The sequence below is a fragment of the Mesoplodon densirostris genome, chromosome 18, assembly GCF_025265405.1.
Source record: "Mesoplodon densirostris isolate mMesDen1 chromosome 18, mMesDen1 primary haplotype, whole genome shotgun sequence".
Lineage (NCBI taxonomy): Eukaryota > Metazoa > Chordata > Mammalia > Artiodactyla > Ziphiidae > Mesoplodon > Mesoplodon densirostris.
Genome location: NC_082678.1, coordinates 19,294,918 through 19,313,253, shown reverse-complemented (window position 1 = coordinate 19,313,253; position 18,336 = coordinate 19,294,918). Strand labels below are relative to the sequence as shown.

Genomic DNA, 18,336 nt, shown 5'->3' with positions numbered 1-18,336 from the left:
AGGGGCATGGGTTCGATCCTTGGTCGGGGAACTGAGATCCCATACGTTGTGTGGCCCAGCCAATAAATAAATAAATAAATAATTTTCAAGGGTGTCCCTCGAGAAAGAGGAGGAAGCTGCATGGCCATTTGGTACCCAGCCTGGGAATAATACATATAGTCACTTCTACCATACTCTATTGGTAAAGCAATCAGAAGCCCTCCAGATTCAAGGGGAGGGGACCCACCTCCCCATGGAAGACGTGTCAAAGAAGTCAGCGCCATGTTTGAAACTGCCACATTGTGGGCAATTCTATCCTCCACACTTCCTCCTCCCAAGCCCAATCCATCTCTCTCCTAACGTTTGTCTTTAAGTCTTCTCATCTCAGTAAATGGCATCTCCCAGGTTCTCAAACGAGAAATCCAGTGTCAGCCTGATGCTTCCCCTCTTGTCAACCCCTCCTCCAGTCCATCACCAAGACCCGGTGATGTCATCCCCCAGACGTATACATCATAAGTTCTACCTCCCTCATCTCTGCTGCCCTCACCTTTGCCAGGGCCCCCACCATCTCCTGTCTACCACAACCACCACTCCTGCCTCCCCTAATCTATTCTCTGCAGAACAGCCTGAGGAATTGTAAACTGCAGCTCACAACGCTCCCCCACTGAAAACACCTTGGAGCCCATTGTTAGGGTCAATTCTCTCTGGGTCCCACTGTGACCTCCAAGGCCCTGCATGATCTGAGCCCTGCTCCCCCTCCTCCGAGCCCCCAGGTTCCACCCACACTGGTCTTCCTTTATTTCCTCAGACCCTCTAAGCTCTTTCTTCCCGGGATCTCTGTACAAGTTGTTCCTTCTGACTGAGACATCCCTCCTCCCACTCTTCACACGCCTGTCCCCTTCTCATGCTTTAGGGTCTTATCTTAAAAGTCTCTTTCCCGGGCTTCCCTGGTGGCGCAGTGGTTGAGAATCTGCCTGCCGATGCAGGGGACATGGGTTCGTGCCCCGGTCTGGGAAGATTCCACATGCCACGGAGCGGCTAGGCCCGTGAGCCATGGCCACTGAGCCTGCACGTCCGGAGCCTGTGCTCCGCAACGGGAGAGGCCACAACAGTGAGAGGCCCGCATACCGCAAAAAAAAAAAAAAAAAAAAAAAGTCTCTTTCCCTGAGAGATTTCCCATCCCCAGCTGTTGTTAGTTCATCCTTCAGTGTGTTTCCTAAAACTTTTACCACCATCTTAAATGTTTTTGCCTTTTTGCTTGATTTAGGTCTGCCTCTCCTGCTAAGATGCAAGCTTCATGAGAGCCGGGGCTGGATCTGTCTTGTTCTCTACCTCCCCAGCACCTAGCACTGGCCTAGCACACAGTGAATAACTGAATGAAGAGAACTCCTGGGCGATCACAGAAGATGGAGCCACTTTGGGAATCCACTTCAGTCAATAGGAAAGGCACATTTTCACCCACTGTTTTTCAGATTCATTTTTTAGTGTCTTTAGGAGCCTTTCAGGTAGGGCAACTGGATCTGTCCTGGGGTGGAGATGGATAAAGAAGGAGGGCCAAGGAATATGATTCTGCCACTGGTTTTAGAGCATCCATTTGTTCCTTCATCAGGCACCTGCTATGTGCCAGCTGGAGTCCCTGCCCTTAAGGAGCTTTTAGTCTGCTGGGAGCCAGATGGATCCCATACAGTGGACCGAGTTCTGTGTTACAGTGGGAGCCCAGGCAGCCAGCAGTGAGCAAATGTGCCTGGAGTTTCTCCACAGTTCTCTTAGGCCTGTGTCTCAGGCCTTGACTGCAGGCCTGACCTGCCCCCATGACCCCCCACCAGGAAGGTAAAGTCCCTGGACAGTCTCCCCAGCAGCCCCGTCAGGAGCCCCACCAGAAGAGGGGTAGTGACAGGCAAGGAGTGAATCCTCCAGGTAGAAAAAGTGACAATAATAATGATCCTAAGAGCAAACACTGAATAGTGTTCATATGGTCCAGTCACTCTTCTAAGCCCTTGGCCTGTGTTAACTCAGACCAAGAGTTTATAGCCCCTCCCAACAACCCCATGAAGAGGTATCAAAGGAGGAAAAGTAAGAATGACCCCACAGGAGGGACACCCTCAGCATAAGCATCCTAAAGGTCACTGCGGATGACAGGCCTGGAGGGTTTAAACTGCAGGGATTTGGGGTAGACACACAGAAGCACTTCCTGACCACAAGGACTTGTGAAACTCTAACATAATTCCCCTTTCAGAACAGACATTATCTGGGACACACTCCGATGGTGTACGGGGGAAGGGGGGTTGGACACCAGATGACCTCACTCATTGAAATGTACTGAGTGCCTTTCCCCGCCAGGCGCTGACCTCAGAAGGGTGGAGGGGACAGATGGGGCGAAATCATTCAGTGCAATGTAAGCCCAGCGCTAAAATCACGGGTGTGGGGATAGGGAGGGTAGCGCGGCTTGCAGGGGTGGGAGCACCCAAGATGCGCAGCTTGTGGTGTCAGTGGATACCCCGACGGCCCAGAGGCGCGGGCTGGGCACCCTGCCCCTCCCCCAGGGTGACTCGTGTGACTGGGAGCGCCGGGACCCTCTAACGTCAGTGCTGACTGCGCACGAGCCGTCATTTCCGGTGGGCTGGGCTGGGCTGGGGGTGGAGGGGGCAGCGCTCACGCTCTTCGGAGAGGGCGGTTACATCTTCAAGTCCCGCATCCTAGCTCTCCCGGGGTTCCGTACCTGTGCTCTGGTCCCAAATCCAGCATCTGGGCTTGCATTTCTCGGGAGCTCGGGCGAGTGCTCGGGGAGCGCTCCTGGTCGCCCGAGTGTGAAACTGACCCCAGGGGAATCATAGCGCCCAAGGCTGAGGGGACATCGAATCCACCGAGGCTCTGACCATCAGCATCGAGTCTTGATGCCCCTGACAAGGAACACCACGAAATAGGTCTGCCTGACACGCAGATGAGGTACCAGGCTCTGGGGGTTACCAAGGTCGGGTAGTTTATACTTCCCACCCCTGGGCTTGACTCTGCCCTGCTTAGAGGAAAGGCCAGAAATGGATCCCAGGACGTGTTGGCTGGTAGCTCAGGGAAGCTGAGGAATTTCTTTCTTCAAAGGTAGGTCTGATTTTCCTCCTAATGGCATAGTTTAGAAAATACCAAGTCTGCCCTGAAGGCACTGGGAGTGGTCCCACTGGGCAGCACTGATGAACCAACCCAGGGGGTTCAAGTGAACCGACCCAGGCAAAGGGCCCAGCACAGGCCTGGCAAGCAGCAGGCACCACACCCCTCAGCCACCCCAGCCTCTACCCTCTGTCCCCTGCAGAGGGGACAGGGAGGCTCCACCAACCTGGCAGAGTTGGTTGCCCAGCTTCAGCTCACTCCCACCCCACACCAGCCTCATGAGATCCAGGGACTCCAGCCTGAATCACTCCACCCTGTGTTCAGGCAGCAATAAGAATTCAGCCTTTGTGACATTTATTTATCCCTGCCAGGCAGTGCTTCTGTGGTTGGGGCAGGGAGCGGGTGTCCACAGGAAGGGAGGGTATTTGGGTCATGCTGAGGGTGTGGTCAGCATGGTAAAGGCCAAAAGCTGAGCGATGACTCAGGAGCTGAATGTTTTCAAACATGGGGGTCTTCTAAGTCATCGCTGAAACCATCCTTAGCTGTGGGGGTTGGCGGTGACTTTTCAGGTTGAAGGGTCGCCTTTCATTGCTATCATCCTCACTGCACAGGACGTGGCCCTCAGCCCTTTGCCTCTGCTCTCCTCTGGGGACTCCTTAAACTCCCTGGCTCCTGTGGGTACATTTCCACACAGCTGCAGAATGAAGAAATGAACGCATGGGAAGGGATTTGGTGGTTTGGGAATGTGACCAGATCCCTGTGGAACAGCCACCCAACCTGTTTGTCCCTTAGATTCATTTTGTCCCCATCTCAATAAATGGCTTCACTGTCACCCAGTTACTGAAGCCAGACGTCTAAGGCATCACTCTGATTCTTCAGTCAATTCATCTGCACATCTTAGTTCTACAGCTCAAATATTTCTCATCTCGCTCCATTTCCACTACCACCAGCCTTGCCCATCCCACCGTTACCTCCCTTCTAGATGATTGCAAAAGCCTCCAAACTGGTCTTCTTGCTTCCACCCTTGCTCCCCTCCAATCCATGCTCCAAAATTGCTAGTGATATTTCACAACTGAAAACTGAAAGCCTTTTATTGGTTCTCTCTGTCTACTTGGGAACAAAAAAAAAATCCCAACTCCTTCCCATGGCCCTAACTCCAGTTCATCTGTCTTCTATCCTCTCCACTCCAGCTATGCTGGGCTTCCATCAGTTTCTAATATATGTCGAGCTCTTAGGGCCTTTGATCTTGCTGTCTCCTCTGCCTGGAACACTCACCCCCCAGAGCTTGGCATGGCTGGCACCATCTTATCCTTTAGGTATCAGCTTAGATGTCACCTTCTAAGGGAAGTCTTTCCTGAACCTTCCCCCAGACTCTCTCACAGAAGCCTGTTGATTTCCTTCACAGCACATTGCAGGTTTGTAATCATTTATTTATCCCCACTAGAATGTAAGCTACACAAGAGCAGAAACTGCCTGTGTCTTAGCCATAGGGTGTTCTTTTCCTTCTTCTTGAGTAAACTATTCTATTAAAGTATAACATTCAGAGAAGTGCACGAAAGTATACAGGTCAATGATTTTCACAAATGAACACACCTGTATGTAACCAACACCCAGCCCAGGAAATAAAACACTTCTGGCCCCTCAGAGTTCCCCCACATGTCTCCCCAAGGCCAAATACTATCCTGATTAGATTTGTTTTGCCAATTTTGAACTTTATGTAAATGGAATCCTGACCCCCAAAGACATCCACAACTGAATCCCCAGAATCTTTGAATATGTTACTTCGCATGGCAAAAGGAATTTTGCAGATGTGGTTAAATTAAGGATCTTGAGATGGGGAAATTATGCTGGATTATCCAGGTGGGCCCAATGTAATCACAGGGTCTTTAAAAGTGGAAGAAGGAGGCAGGACAAGTCAGAGTGATCCAGTGTGAGAAGGGTCACCTGCTGTTGATGGCGTTCAAGATGGAAAAAGGGAGTCATGAGCCATGCAGTGTGGGCAGCCTCTCTAGAAGTTGGAAGAGGCAAGGAAAGAGACCCTTCCCTGGAGCCTCCAGAAGGGAACAAAGCCTTGCAAACAACTAGATTTCTTCAAGAGCCATGTCAATCTTCTAACTTACAGAACTGTAAGATAATAAGTGTGTGTTGTTTCAAGCCACTAAATTTGGGGTAATTTGTTAAAGAAACAACCGTGGCTCCTTCTCAAGAAGTTCAACAACTTGTCACATGTTGATTGGGTCACTTTGGTCATTTGTGAAGTGCTTGGTCAAGTCTTTTACCCACTTTTCTACTGGGCTGTTTTTCTTTTTCTTGTGGATTCTCAGGTGTTCTTTCTATATTCTGGATACAAGTCCTTTGTTTGATGTATTTGCCACATATATTCAGAGTCGGTTATACTCAGGGTGCTTCAACAGTACCAGCACATGGTGGGGCCTAATAAAAGTGAGTTACATGTATACTTGAGTCTGAAAACTCCTTTAAGGAAAGAATGCTCGGATAAGTGACACATATAGTTTAATGGGTATAGTTGGGTATAGGATATGAATCCCAGGGAGAGGGAAACAGGACCTTAAAGGGAAAGGCCCAGAATGCAGGTAACAGTCAAAGTTCACCACTCCTGGAGTGAGGTTTCAGGCCACAGGCATTTAAACACAATTTCTTAAAGGTAATTTTTGATTAATTTTCATTCATTCAAAGAGTGTCCATGGAAGGTAGCAGGTCAGCCTGCTCTAGGCACTGAAGAGCCAACTGTGAACAAGATCGACAAGATCCTTGCTTTCAGGAGATCTACAGGGAGAGAGAGACAACAATAGGTAAACAAAATAAAATGATTTTAGACATTGAGATGTAAACTGGAGTCGGCAGTGAAGGGAAGGTGGGGTTGATTCAGCAACACCCGAACCTCGACGCTGCGGAGATACCGCCCTCGGTCCCGCCTCTAGTTTTGTATACGTCTCCTGATTGGCCATCGGCGGCTGGCCCCACCCCGCGGAGCGGGCGGCTCGGGAAGCGCTGGGCTGACCCCGCCAAGATGCAGCGGCGGCTCCTGGTGTCGCCGGGCGGGCGGGGGACAGCGCCGGCCGGAGTCGGGCAGGGGGCGCCCGCTGCGGCACCCGCTCGCTCCTAGCGCCCCAGACCTGCCGGCCGGGCTTGGGCCCTCCTTGCCGCCGTCCCGCCCGCCGTCCCCGCCCCTCCACCCTTTGTGCAGCCGCCGCCCGGTGCCCCGGGCTCTGCAGGACCCCAGCCGGGCCAATCCGCGGCAGCGAGCCAGCCCCGTGTGGGCGCCAGGCCGGCGGCCGATGGCGAGGGGGCGCGGCGCGGGCGGGGGCACTGCAGCCCTAGTCCGCGACGCGGGAGGCTCGGCCCGCCTCCGCCGCATTGTCCCGGGCCCCGCGCCCCGGCCCTGAGCCGCGCCGCCGCAGCGCCCAATTGCAGCCCGCCGCCTGCGGGGCCATGCGGAGGGCCGCCAGGATGGAGGATTTCACCGCAGAGGAAGAGGAGCCCTGGTACGACCAGCAGGACCTGGAGCAGGGTGAGCAAAGGGGGCGGGAAAGCGGGGTGCGCCCCGCGACCCCTGTCCGCTTCTCCATTGTTGGGCGGTATCACCCCGGGGAGGGCTGGGCTGCACCCGGCGTGCCGGACTGAGAGAGGAGATGCGTCTGGAGAATGGGGACGTGGAGAGAGGGGACGCTGCCCGGGAAGACCCGAACCAGACGCGTGGAGACCTGCAAAAATGGGGGGAGCGATCTTCCTCTTTGCCCGAACAACAGGGGCATACTTCACCCAGTTCGCCCACCCCATCTTAGAGGCAGGAACTGCCCAGGTGCCCCGGGTATTGTTGGGGGGGGTCTGAGAGTACTGGCTGGAAGTCTTTGGAGGTCAGGAGGTGGCTCCTTGGTTATGTTTTGCTGAGAGGGGTTTTGGGGGGCCGAGGGGGGAGGAAGTTATCCCCATTCCAAATCCAGCGGCACACTTCCCTGCCAGGACTCCTGAGCTCCTAGAAAGTTTCCCCAACTCCCTTCCCCTCTACCCAGGGAGGTGATGGGGGTGCCGGCACCTTGCCGATGGAGAAGCGGAGGCTACTAGGAGTCCAATCTGCCCTTCAGAGGGAGGAGTCCCCTGGTCCTTCCCCTGCTGGCCTTCTCCCAAATGGCTCAAGGTTTGGAGGGGATCAGATTTGGGAATTCTGAGCAGTGCCCCAGATCAGAGCCTGAGTAAACAGGGAGTCACTTTCCCCCCTCTCCCATCTGAGGGCAGAGAGGGCGACTGCAAGGGGGTTGATGAGGTGGCCGAGGTGACGTCACTCCAAGTAGGGGGCGGGGCTGTTAGGACAGGAAGGAGGAGGAGGCCTAAGAGGGTCGGGGCCAGGGCCTGCTGGAGTGAGATCAAATCCAGCCTCTCCTCCCAAGAAAAGTGCCTCATTCTTGGATGGTCAGAATTGGAGGGGCTAGGAAACATGTCTAGAAGTGACCACAGTCACCCAGCAAGCCTGGTGGGTGTGGACACAGTCTGGTTCAGTGTGTGCAGACACCCTCTGGTCTGGGTCTGCATTCATGGGGCTCAGACGCCTGCCTTTGCCCTCATGTGAGGCATCTAGCCAGATCCTGGAGGCTTTGTTTTCCGGCCCTGACCCACATCCCCACGTGGCCACATTTGCTGGTAGATGAGGCGCTGCCCTTGTGTTCAGGACAGTGGGTTAATCAGAGCCTCTGGGGGACCAGTGTAGGACGGGGGGGTGCTGGGCTGGACCGCGCCTCTGTGTCCCGGAGGCTACCCTCAGCCTCCCTGCCTGGAGTGAAATGCCCAGTCCTGGCTGCAACAACCCCCTTCCCCATCCTGGGCAACTACCCCCAAAACCTCACATTACACAAACACATATCAGCCTCCACTTAAGTGTCAGACACGATCCTGGGAGCTGGGAGTAGTCCCAGCCCTGGCCTCCTGGGTGCACCTGAGTCAGTGGAGTTGGGCTTGTAACTGAGTGGGGATGATAGGATGCGGTGAGAGGGCTTCATGGAAGAGGCGGGCCTAGAAGGAAAGGTTGGAAGCTGAATGCCTGGGAAGATGGCCTCCTTGGAGGCAGATGCTGATGTTGTTGCTGTCTTATTTCATTCCCGCACTCCTAAAGAAGTCTCTGGCACTGTGCCCGGCCCAGATGTGGGAGGAAGGAGCTAGGGAGTAGGGGTGGGAGATGTGCTGCATCCGGAGAGGGAGAGAGATGTCGAGATTCCAGCTGGGCCAGGCAGCCATGCTTTGGGTCCAGGGTCGGGAATGGGACCCACAGGCCCCTGCTTTTCTGGCCTTGCTGGTCTGCAGCAGTCAGCCTTGCCTCGTAACCTGAGTAGCAGCCAGAGCCCAGGAATGAGGAGGGAAACGAGAAGTGAGACAGTCTCAGAAGAAACTGGAGCTTTCCACCAGAAGCCAAACGTCTGCTTGCCGTGGGCCAGATGCTGTGCTGAGCCTGGGATGTGATCTCCACCCTCGCAGTCTCCACAGTCCAGCAGAGGAGGCAGAAATGGGATCAGACTAGCACCTGTGACGGAGCGACAGGGGTTCTGCAGCAGTGAGCCCCTGCGGACAGTGAGAACAGAAGTGAGGGCCTTCTGCTGTGAGACGCGTAAAGGTTTACACACCCCGCCGAGCCAGAGGGTGAAGAGGACCCTCCCACCCCGCCCCGGCAGAGGAAGGCAGGCCGGCAGAGGAAGGCAGGCCGGTAGTCTAAGTGGAGGGGGTGCTTGTACCGAGGCACAGTGCCATGTGAAAAGACCACGCATGACTGCAAAGTAGGAATTATCTGGAGTGCCGGGGTGGGGGTCGGAGGAGGTCCCAGGCACTGGTGCTGCGGCACCCCACGGGGACCGGCACGGAGGGCTGGATGGTGGGGTGAACGTGGACCAAAGGCCAGACACGTGGGGGATCGGGTGCCTGTTCCTTCCCCCTTCCCCACACCCGCTCCCCAAATTCTCTCCCGCCCAGCTGCCCCCAAGTTGCCTCTGAGTGTCCCAGGACATGGTTTTTCTCAGCTAGCCCCAACTCCCCCGAGGACGGGCCCCAACTTTACTTTCAGATGCTTGGCCATCAAGCGCCTGTTTGACTTTGATGCTGTTCCGTCCCAGTGGAGGCAAGCATCTGGGACAAACAGGGTCCTCCTTTCTCACAGTGTTCCCTCTGCCCACTGCCACGAGCACCTGTAAAAATAGAAAAAAACATTAATTATTAAGCGCTGGCACTCTCTCTCTGCCTGCCTCCCTCCCCCGCCTTGGACGAGGTGTGGCCGGCCCTGTGGGCACCTCTTTCCAAGCTGAGAGATGACTGCTGAGTCACAGAATTGAGGTCCTGGGCTCCTGACCTTGAGTCTCAGCCTCAGGGGAGAGCTCTGACATGGCGAGGGGAGGGAGCTGACCCGACCCCAATTCTGTGGACCCAGGGCTCCTGACATTGGTGCCCGGAGGCTGTGAACGGGACCCCTGCAGCCCTGCCAGGTGGTAGCTGGCCTCCTTCTGCCCCCTTTATCTTTGTCTTTTCTTCCCTATGTCTGTCCTCTGTCCTTTTCCTACCTCTCTTCTCTGGAGTCTAGGGGGTCCCGCCCTGACCCCAACCAGGAGGGGCAGTAGGATTTCAGGATTTCTTTTCAAAGACATCCCCTCGGCTCCCAGCCATTCTCTCTAGGGCTCTGGGGCATTGCTCCTGGGCAACACCTCTGCTGGCATTCAGAGGGCAAAACTGCTGCAGCCCACTGCAGGAGACCGCAGAAAATGCTGGGGTCCAGGCAGGGGAGATGCCAGTTCAGACTCAGTACCTTCCCTGGCCTGGTCCAGTGTAACCATTAATCTGGCTGTGACAGGCTGTTTATTACTCCAGATTCCACTTCTGGCTTAGCCAGCTCCCCCGTTCTCCCACTCCCAGGACTCCTTCCCCCTCTGGTCCAGAGGGAGCTGCACCCTCCCCGAAGCCGAAGCCATGCCCAGCCCTCATCTAGCTGGTGTCCTTTCCCCAGCACTTGGCTCCACTCAGTCCCCTGCGCTGCAGCTTCTAGACTTCTCTCATGATCCCTCCTGGCAGCTCGGACCAGCTTAGCTTGCACTGTGATCCCATTTCCCTGAGACAGTCTCTGAGATTCTCCCCAAGCCGCTTCTATTGTGTTCCCTTCCTCCGCATCTCGGAACCCCGGTCACATTCGCTGCCTTCAATATCCCCAGTTTCCAGTATGACTTGCAGTATGACAGCTGCCCCAGCCCACCCCGCTGGCAGCAGGAATACACACACAGCTCAGATGCTCACCTGGAAAGAAGAACATAAAGTGCAGTTGTTCTTGGCCTTTCCTCACTCTGCCTCTGACCTTGGACTCAAGGTTAAGTTTCAGGGGCTTCATGCAGGCCACCCACAGAGCCTGTCCTCCCGTGCCAGTGCAGGAGGTAGCATCCCTAGCAGTGGCCTCGTCACAGACGACCTGACAGTTCCCAAGGGTAAAAAAAAGTTAGTGTGACCGTCTGTTCTTTTTCATGTATACATGAATTACTTGATAGCCTTTGTGGATGAGCCAAATGTCCGCCATCCCATTACAGAGAGCAGGAAGCTGGCGTGCCTCCCTCGTCACGAACTAGGGGTGGTCTTGCTGAATTTCCACCAAACACACAACATAAGTTGATCTGACCTCCTCTTTTTTTTTTTTTTTTTTTTTGCGGTATGTGGGCCTCTCACCGTTGTGGCCTCTCCCGTTGCGGAGCACAGGCTCCAGACGCGCAGGCTCAGCGGCCATGGCTCACGGGCCCAGCCACTCTGCAGCATGTGGGATCTTCCCAGACCGGGGCACGAACCCGTATCCCCTGCATCGGCAGGTGGACTCTCAACCACTGCGCCACCAGGGAAGCCCCTGACCTCCTCTTTGAGACCACAATCTGATCCTAGGCTTCCCTTAGACATATATGTATATATTTAAATATAAATAATAATATATTTACAAACATTAACTTTTGTTTCTTTTTAAAATTTTTATTGGCGTTTAGTTGATTTACAATGTTGTGTTAGTTTCTGCTCTACAACAAAGTGAATCAGTTATACATGTACGTATATCTATCTTTTTTAGATTCTTTTCCCATATAGGTCATTACAGAGTATGGCGTAGAGTTCCCTGTGCTCTACAGTAGGTCCTTATTATCTATTTTATATATTACCCTTTGCTTCTAAAAGGAGTTAGGCCTATGTATGGGGAAATATCCACCCCAAATGTCTAGGTACCTCGCCCAACTTAAGACCCACTGAGGGACATTTTAGGAATTCCAGCACCTGCCAGTCCCTTCTAACCCCTCCCCCTCCCCATGATACAGCCCCCTAAAGACAGGCCAGATTCCCTCCCGACCTCTCTGATAGGTGTTCATTTACCTTTGGCTGGGATTGGGGAGAGGAGGTTCCGGTCCCACAGGGTACAAGAATTGGGGCTACTGGGGGAAGAGGCTGGTTTTGCTGCCCAGGGAAAGGAGAAGGTTTTGGAGAGGGGCGTGTGTCACTAGGACCAAATGGTACCCAACCGGGGTGAGGAGATGTGAATTCTGCTTCCAATGTGGCTGTAACCCAGGTGATGAAACCTCGGGTAGGTTATTCTTTCCTCTCCAACTTGTCATCCATAGAATAAGGAGGTTGGGCCAGAGCTTTTTTTTTTTAATATTTATTTTTATTGCACCATTTTTTACTTCCCTGTTTTCTCTCTTTTTTTTAAATATATTTATTTATTTATTTATTGGCTGCGTTGGGTCTTCGTTGCTGCGCGCAAGCTTTCTTCAGTTGCAAGCGGGGCCTACTCTTTGTTGTGGTACGCGGGCTTCTCATTGTGGTGGCTTCTCTTGCTGCGGAACACAGGCTCTAGGTGCACGGGCTTCAGTAGTTGTGGCACACGGGCTCAGAAGTTGTGGCTCGCGGACTCTAGAGCACAGGCTCAGTAGTTGTGGCACGTGGACTTAGTTGCTCCGGGGCATGTGGGATCTTCCCAGACAAGGGATCGAACCCGTGTCCCCTGCATTGGCAGGTGGATTAACCACTGTGCCACCCGGGAAGTCCTGGGCCAAAGAGCCTTGAAGCCGTGTCCAGTTCTAACACCCAGCAAGCCCTTCTGCCCCTCCCCCTCTCAGTGAGCTCCAGCCGCCCTTCCAAACCCAACTCCAAGGCTGCTCATTGCCTGAGATTCCCACTGCCCCCTGCGTGAACTCTCCCTTACCTGTCATCCCAGGGCACTTTGCCCCTATGTCTGATGATGCTCTTGTCACATTCCACTCACTCATTCTTTCAAAAAAGATTTCTTATTCACTTGCTCTGTGCCAGGTACTGTTCTAGGTCCTAGAAATATCAGTGACCGAAACAGGCAAAATCCCCGCCCTGTAAGCTTACGATTTAGTCAAGGGAGACGAACAAGATAAGGGTACAGATTGTTTGGTAAATTCGGTGGTGATATGAGCTCAGTAGAAAAATGAAGCAGGGAGGGAGTGGGGCGTGGGGGAGGGTGCAGTTTGGAGGTCAGTGAGGTCAATGTCTGAGGAAGGCCTCCTGGAGAAGGTGACATTAAAGGCAGAGAGGGGTGAGCCCTGGGAGTGTCTGGGGAGAGGATATTCCAGGCAGAAGTGACAGCCAGTGCACAGGCTTAGCTTGTGGCTTACATCCCCTTCCAGGCCTGGAGTCTCCCCAGGGGCGGCCCCTGGGTCCTGGTTCTCTCAGGGTCCCCAGAGGCCCAGCTCAGAATGAATGCTCAGAACAGGAATGGCGGGAGGGTCCTCCAACTTCATTCTCAGCTGCTCATATTCCTCTCACCCTCTGCCCCCTCCCCCCCAAGACTTGCACTTAGCTGCGGAACTGGGGAAGACGCTGCTGGAGAGGAACAAGGAGCTGGAGCAGTCTCTGCAGCAGATGTACGCCACCAACGAGGAGCAAGTGCAGGAGATTGAGGTGAGGGGCCACACGGGCCCTGCACAGGCTCCGCCACCCATCAAGGACCCCTTGGCCCGTGTGTACCTTTGTGCAGCTTAAGAAAAGGTGCCCTCTTAGCAGGCCCAGCCTTGGCCCAACAGCCTTGTGCAGTTCACAACCTGCACAACTGTCCTAGGCAGCCCTATTGCACCGCCACCTTGACACCTCCCTCTGCTGCAGACGAATACCCCAAAGCAAACCTGTTCCAAGAAGTGGGAGGGAGGCCCAGGCGGAGACATTTTCGCCAACACAGTTCTGAAAGGATACTCACCCACCCCCACCCCCACCCCCAGTACCTAACCAAACAGCTGGACACGCTGCGGCACGTGAATGAGCAGCACGCCAAAGTGTACGAACAGCTGGACTTGGCGGCCCGAGACCTGGAGCTGACCAACCAGAAGCTGGTGCTGGAGAGTAAGGCTGCCCAGCAGAAGATCCATGGGTGAGGGCCGGGTGGAGGGCTGGGAGCCGGGGGCTGGGGATGGCCAAGGAGAGGCCCAGGGCCGGGTGTACATGTGTGCCTATTGGCCAGTGGGTGTGACTCAGGCTCCTTCTTTCGGAAGCCCAGGTCTGGGAACCTGGGATGGTAGTGAGTTTGCCCTTGTCGATTTGGGCTGGCTTAACATTCAGGACACAAACCTTCTTTAAGCACGAGCTACACACCAGGCTCTGTTTTAGGCACTGGGGAATACAGTGATGGGGATGCAAAGACACTGTCCCGCCCTCTGGGAGGGAAGGCAGACACGTAAATATTTTATTGCAGTGCAGGGCGATAAGTGATTAGATGGGTGTACAAGGAACCAAGGAGACACGGAGGAGAAATGGTCAGCTCTGCCTGGGAGGTGGGGGAAAAGAGTGGGTCCTTGGTCATACAAGGAGTTCCCTGTCTGACCTCAGCACCAGGCAGCATGGCTCAAGGTCACCTGTTTGTCCCCCACCCCCAAGTCCCCCTAGGGCTGCAGTGAGGAGGGCTGGCCCCGTCCCCTTAAAGTCCCTCCCGTGCGTGTGTCCCCCACCCCATCCCCAGGCTGACGGAGACCATCGAGCGCCTGCAGACCCAGGTGGAGGAGCTGCAGGCCCAGGTGGAGCAGCTGCGGGACCTGGAGCACCTGCGAGTGCGGCGGGAGAAGAAGCGGGAGCGCCGGCGCACCATCCACACCTTCCCCTGCCTCAAGGAGCTGTGCGCCAGCCCCCGGTAGGTGAGGGTGCCACTCGAGGGCAGAAGCCCGGACCCTGGACCGTGTCTCCGAGTGCCCGGGGCTGCCAACCACGGCAGGGAAGGGAGGCGAGGCGCCAGGCGGCAGGTGGGAAGGAGAGCTGCCGCATTGTCCAGGCTATCGGAGGGGCTGCTCCTGTTGCTAACGACAGTCAGCAGGTGGCGCCTGTGAGCACTGGCCGTGTGCCCACCACTCGGCTCAGTGATTTAATTCTCACGGCAGTACTGTAAGGTGTGGTAGTGTCCCCACTACCCAGAGGAGGAAATTGAAACTCCGAGATCATGTGTCTTATCCAAGGTCACCTGTTTGTTTAGTAAGCCAGAATTCTCACCCAGGAGGGGTTAACAACTATACCTTTCAGTTCTCAGTAAGTCTTTTGAATAGGATGACTTCCTAATGTAAGAATACTGTACACACGGTGTATTTAGTGGGTGTTTCAATAAAGGTCCTGGCGGGAGACAGATAGCCTCCGCCCACAGTAACTGAGGAGTGCTTAATAAAGAGGTGTGGGCAAGGTGCGGGGAAACCAGGGGGACACTGCAGCACCCTGGGGTGTTAGTAGCAAGGAGCTGTTACCATCCTGAGGCCTGAAGGGACCAGGAGAAGGGAGGTTACTGGAACCTAGAAGGCAGGGAGAGCGCTGTCTGGCCTGCAGTACCCAGGGAAGGAGTCCAGGGGGAGACATTCCCCGTGACCTCCCTCTGCCCCCATCCCCCTGGCCCTCCTGCCAGTGCCTCCCATTGGCTGAACCCAAGAGAGGGCCAGGAAACCTGGCGGAAGCTAAGGGCAACCTCCCAGAGCAGAGGGCAGGGGGAGGAAGGCCGAGAGCGACTCTAGGTGGGGCAGCCTATCCAACCCCGTCAGGTAGAGAGATGCGGCTGGGCTCCCGGGGCCTTGGCCTTGCCCACCGCCCTCTGCCCACCTGCCCCTGCTCCCTCCCAGGTGCGAGGATGCCTTCCGCCTGCACAGTTCCTCCCTGGAGCTGGGCCCGCGGCCGCTGGAGCAGGAGAACGAGCGGCTGCAGACCTTGGTGGGAGTGCTGCGCTCCCAGGTGAGCCAGGAGCGGCAGCGCCAGCAGCGGGCTGAGCGCGAGTACGCGGCGGTGCTCCAGGAGTACTCGGAGCTGGAGCGGCAGCTGTGCGAGATGGAGGGCTGCCGCCTCCGCGTGCAGGAGCTGGAGGCCGAGCTGCTGGAGCTGCAGCAGATGAAGCAGGCGAAGACCTACCTGCTGGGCCGGGAGGACCACCTGGCCGAGGCCCTGCTGGCGCCCCTCACCCAGGCGCCTGAAGCCGACGACCCCCAGCCGGGCAGCGGGGACGACTCGGGCACCCAGGACGGGGTCTCCTCTCCGGCCGCGTCCCCAGGCCACACTGTGCGCAAGAGCTGCAGCGACACGGCGCTCAACGCCATCGTGGCCAAAGACCCGGCCAGCCGGCACGTGGGCAACCTCACACTGCACGCCAACAGCGTGCGCAAGCGGGGCATGTCCATCCTGCGCGAGGTGGACGAGCAGTACCACGCGCTGCTGGAGAAGTACGAGGAGCTGCTGAGCAAGTGCCGGCAGCACGGGGCGGGGGTGCGGCACGCGGGCGTGCAGACCTCGCGGCCCGTCTCCCGGGACAGCTCGTGGAAGGACCTGCGGGGCAGCGAGGAGGGCCAGGGGGAGGCCAAGGCGGGCGAGAAGAGCCTGAGCCAGCACGTGGAGGCCGTGGACAAGCGGCTGGAGCAGAGCCAGCCCGAGTACAAGGCGCTCTTCAAGGAGATCTTCTCCAGGATCCAGAAGACCAAGGCCGACATCAACGCCACCAAAGTCAAGACGCACAGCAGCAAGTGAAGGTTCCCCGGCCAGTGGCCTCCCCTAGGATCAGGCCATGGGGTCCCTCTTACCTGGGCTGTGCAGCCTCTCGTGAGAGAGGGAGCCCTTTAGCAGCAATACACCCCAGAGGGAGGCTGCTCTCTGACCCAGGGAGCATGCGGGGGACACCCGTTCCCTGCTGACGGGGGAGGCTGTCAACACCTCTTGCCTCCCAGGACCTTCCACCACCCTGCGCCAGCCCAAAGGCGCAGCCGAGAGTCTGCAAGCCAAATGTCCCCGCTCCCCGCTCTCCCAGCCCCCACTCCCTGACCCTGGGCCTTGCTCTCAGATTTGTGGCCAGGCTTCTGAAAGCCATTCTAGACCAGTTGGCTTTTTTTTTTTTCAAAGTTCTCTTTATTATTTTTATTTTTTTGAGAGATTTTTTTTGCAAGGCAGGGTCTCCCTGACCCCTCACCACAACTGGAAACACTTGAAGGGGGACCCCAGAGCCAGCTGTTGCAGGTTCCAGGGGTCTCCTGGACCACCCACTGCTTCTCCAGCTGTGACACGCTGTCATTCCCTTAGCACCAGCTGTCCCACCTCGAGGGTCCTGACCAGGTTAGAGACGGCCCCTGCCACGCAGAGCAGAAAGCCTGAGCCAGGCCCGAGTGGCCCGACTCCAGCCCTGGTGAGGGCGGGCTTCTCCCTGGAGATCCTCAGCCCACTGCAGATCTGTAGCCAATCAACTCAGAGCCAGCCTCCCTGGGTTCCAGCCCTGGAAATGCCTTCTGGGTATCAAGCCTTCCAGGGGTCTGGGCAGTGGGAGCCCCCTATCTCTGCATGCCTCCTCTGACTCACCGAGCTTGGCCTCTGCCTGTCCCCATCTCAGGGACCATGATGTGTCTCATTCACTCCCGTGCTCCCCCCAGACCCACCCCACCGCAGGTCATGCCTGCCACCCCCAGAATGTCCTGGATGTGTGCCACCCGCCCATGGTCCCAGCATCCCCCCCTGCCCCCCTTTACTGGGACCCGCCCAAGAGTCTCACCCCACACTGGGCAGTATTGAGATGGGACCAGATGGGGAACGTCTCCTCCTTCCCATACAATGCCTGCTTTTGAGGACCCAGCTGGGTCAGGGGTTTAATCTTTTGTTAAGGCTTCAGCTAAGATCTTCAGCTAAGAGATGCCCAGGTCCCCAGTTTGCCCTGAGAAATTCTTTAGGGCTCCCAGTTCCTTCTTCCTGAGACCCTAGAAATCAGAGGAGCCATACAACGCAGTGGAAGTCAGTAGCCCCGGCCTCTGTGCTGGGAGCCCAGTGGGGAACCTTCATGCCTTATTTGTTTCTAAGGGGTAAAGGGGTTTTCTTAACAAGCCTGCCCAACCTCCCTGGAGGCTCCACCCTGCTTTCCGGGCGGCACTGTGATGAGAGTTGTTAGCTGGTCCTTCCAGTCACACATCTTGGAACCTTTGGTCCGTTGGAGCTGGGCAGCTCCCAGCCATCCGTGCGTCTCCGGCATCTAGGGTGGAGGGGGTGGGGTGGGATGGGATGGGTGGGGAAGGGCTTCTGCCTGTTTGCTCCCCAGTTCTGTAGCTGCTGACCAGCGTCATCTTTGAAGTATACATGAGAGAAATATATTTACAAATGCTTTATTCTCTTCTTTAATAAAAAACGCACCAGTAATCTAAAGCCAGAAATGGAGCCATGGTCCTGTCTCCATGCATCTCATACACCTGCCTCCCATCACACGGCTATCTATGGAGGGGAGGGGCACAGCCTGAGCTTCACCACCCCCGTGACTGGCAGCCTAACAGCTCTAAATAGCAAGCTCTTGGAAGTTTCCGTATTTGTTGAGTACCAGCTAGGCTGGTCACGTTGCCTTGCAGGGTACCCCATGGGGTGGACCCTCCTTGCTGTACTGATTTTGAAATCCCTCCTTCCAACCCACACCTGCTTTGTGGTTCACCAGCTTTGTTGCCCTGCGGCATGTGGGATCTTCCGGGACCAGGGCTCGAACCTGTGTCCCCTGCATTGGCAGGCGGATTCTTAACCACTGCGCCAACAGGGAAGCCTTCCTTTGCCTTTTAAATCACCCTTGCCCTCAGCAACCTCATGAGGCAGTGGTTAAAATCTGTTTTACTGATGGGGATCCTGAGCCTTAGAGGTTAAGTTAGTAATTCAAAATCACATAGAAATAGTCGAACCCAGACCTGATCAATCCCACTGTGTGATACTGCACGTTCCCTACCTCCACGTAATGTTGAGTTTTAAGAGCCACTCTGACCTAGG

At 55.8% G+C, this 18,336-nt stretch overlaps 1 protein-coding gene across 1 annotated transcript; it reads left to right on the top strand.

Moving 5' to 3' along the window:
- The first annotated feature begins 6,109 nt into the window (after nt 1-6,109).
- CDR2L (cerebellar degeneration related protein 2 like) lies at nt 6,110-17,579 on the top strand. The gene is made up of 5 exons (XM_060081848.1): nt 6,110-6,613; nt 12,902-13,014; nt 13,329-13,477; nt 14,063-14,230; nt 15,195-17,579. The coding sequence occupies exons 1-5, from the start codon at nt 6,535-6,537 to the stop codon at nt 16,084-16,086; spliced, it is 1,401 nt and encodes a 466-aa protein (XP_059937831.1). The 5' UTR covers nt 6,110-6,534; the 3' UTR covers nt 16,087-17,579.
- Nucleotides 17,580-18,336: the final 757 nt, after the last annotated feature.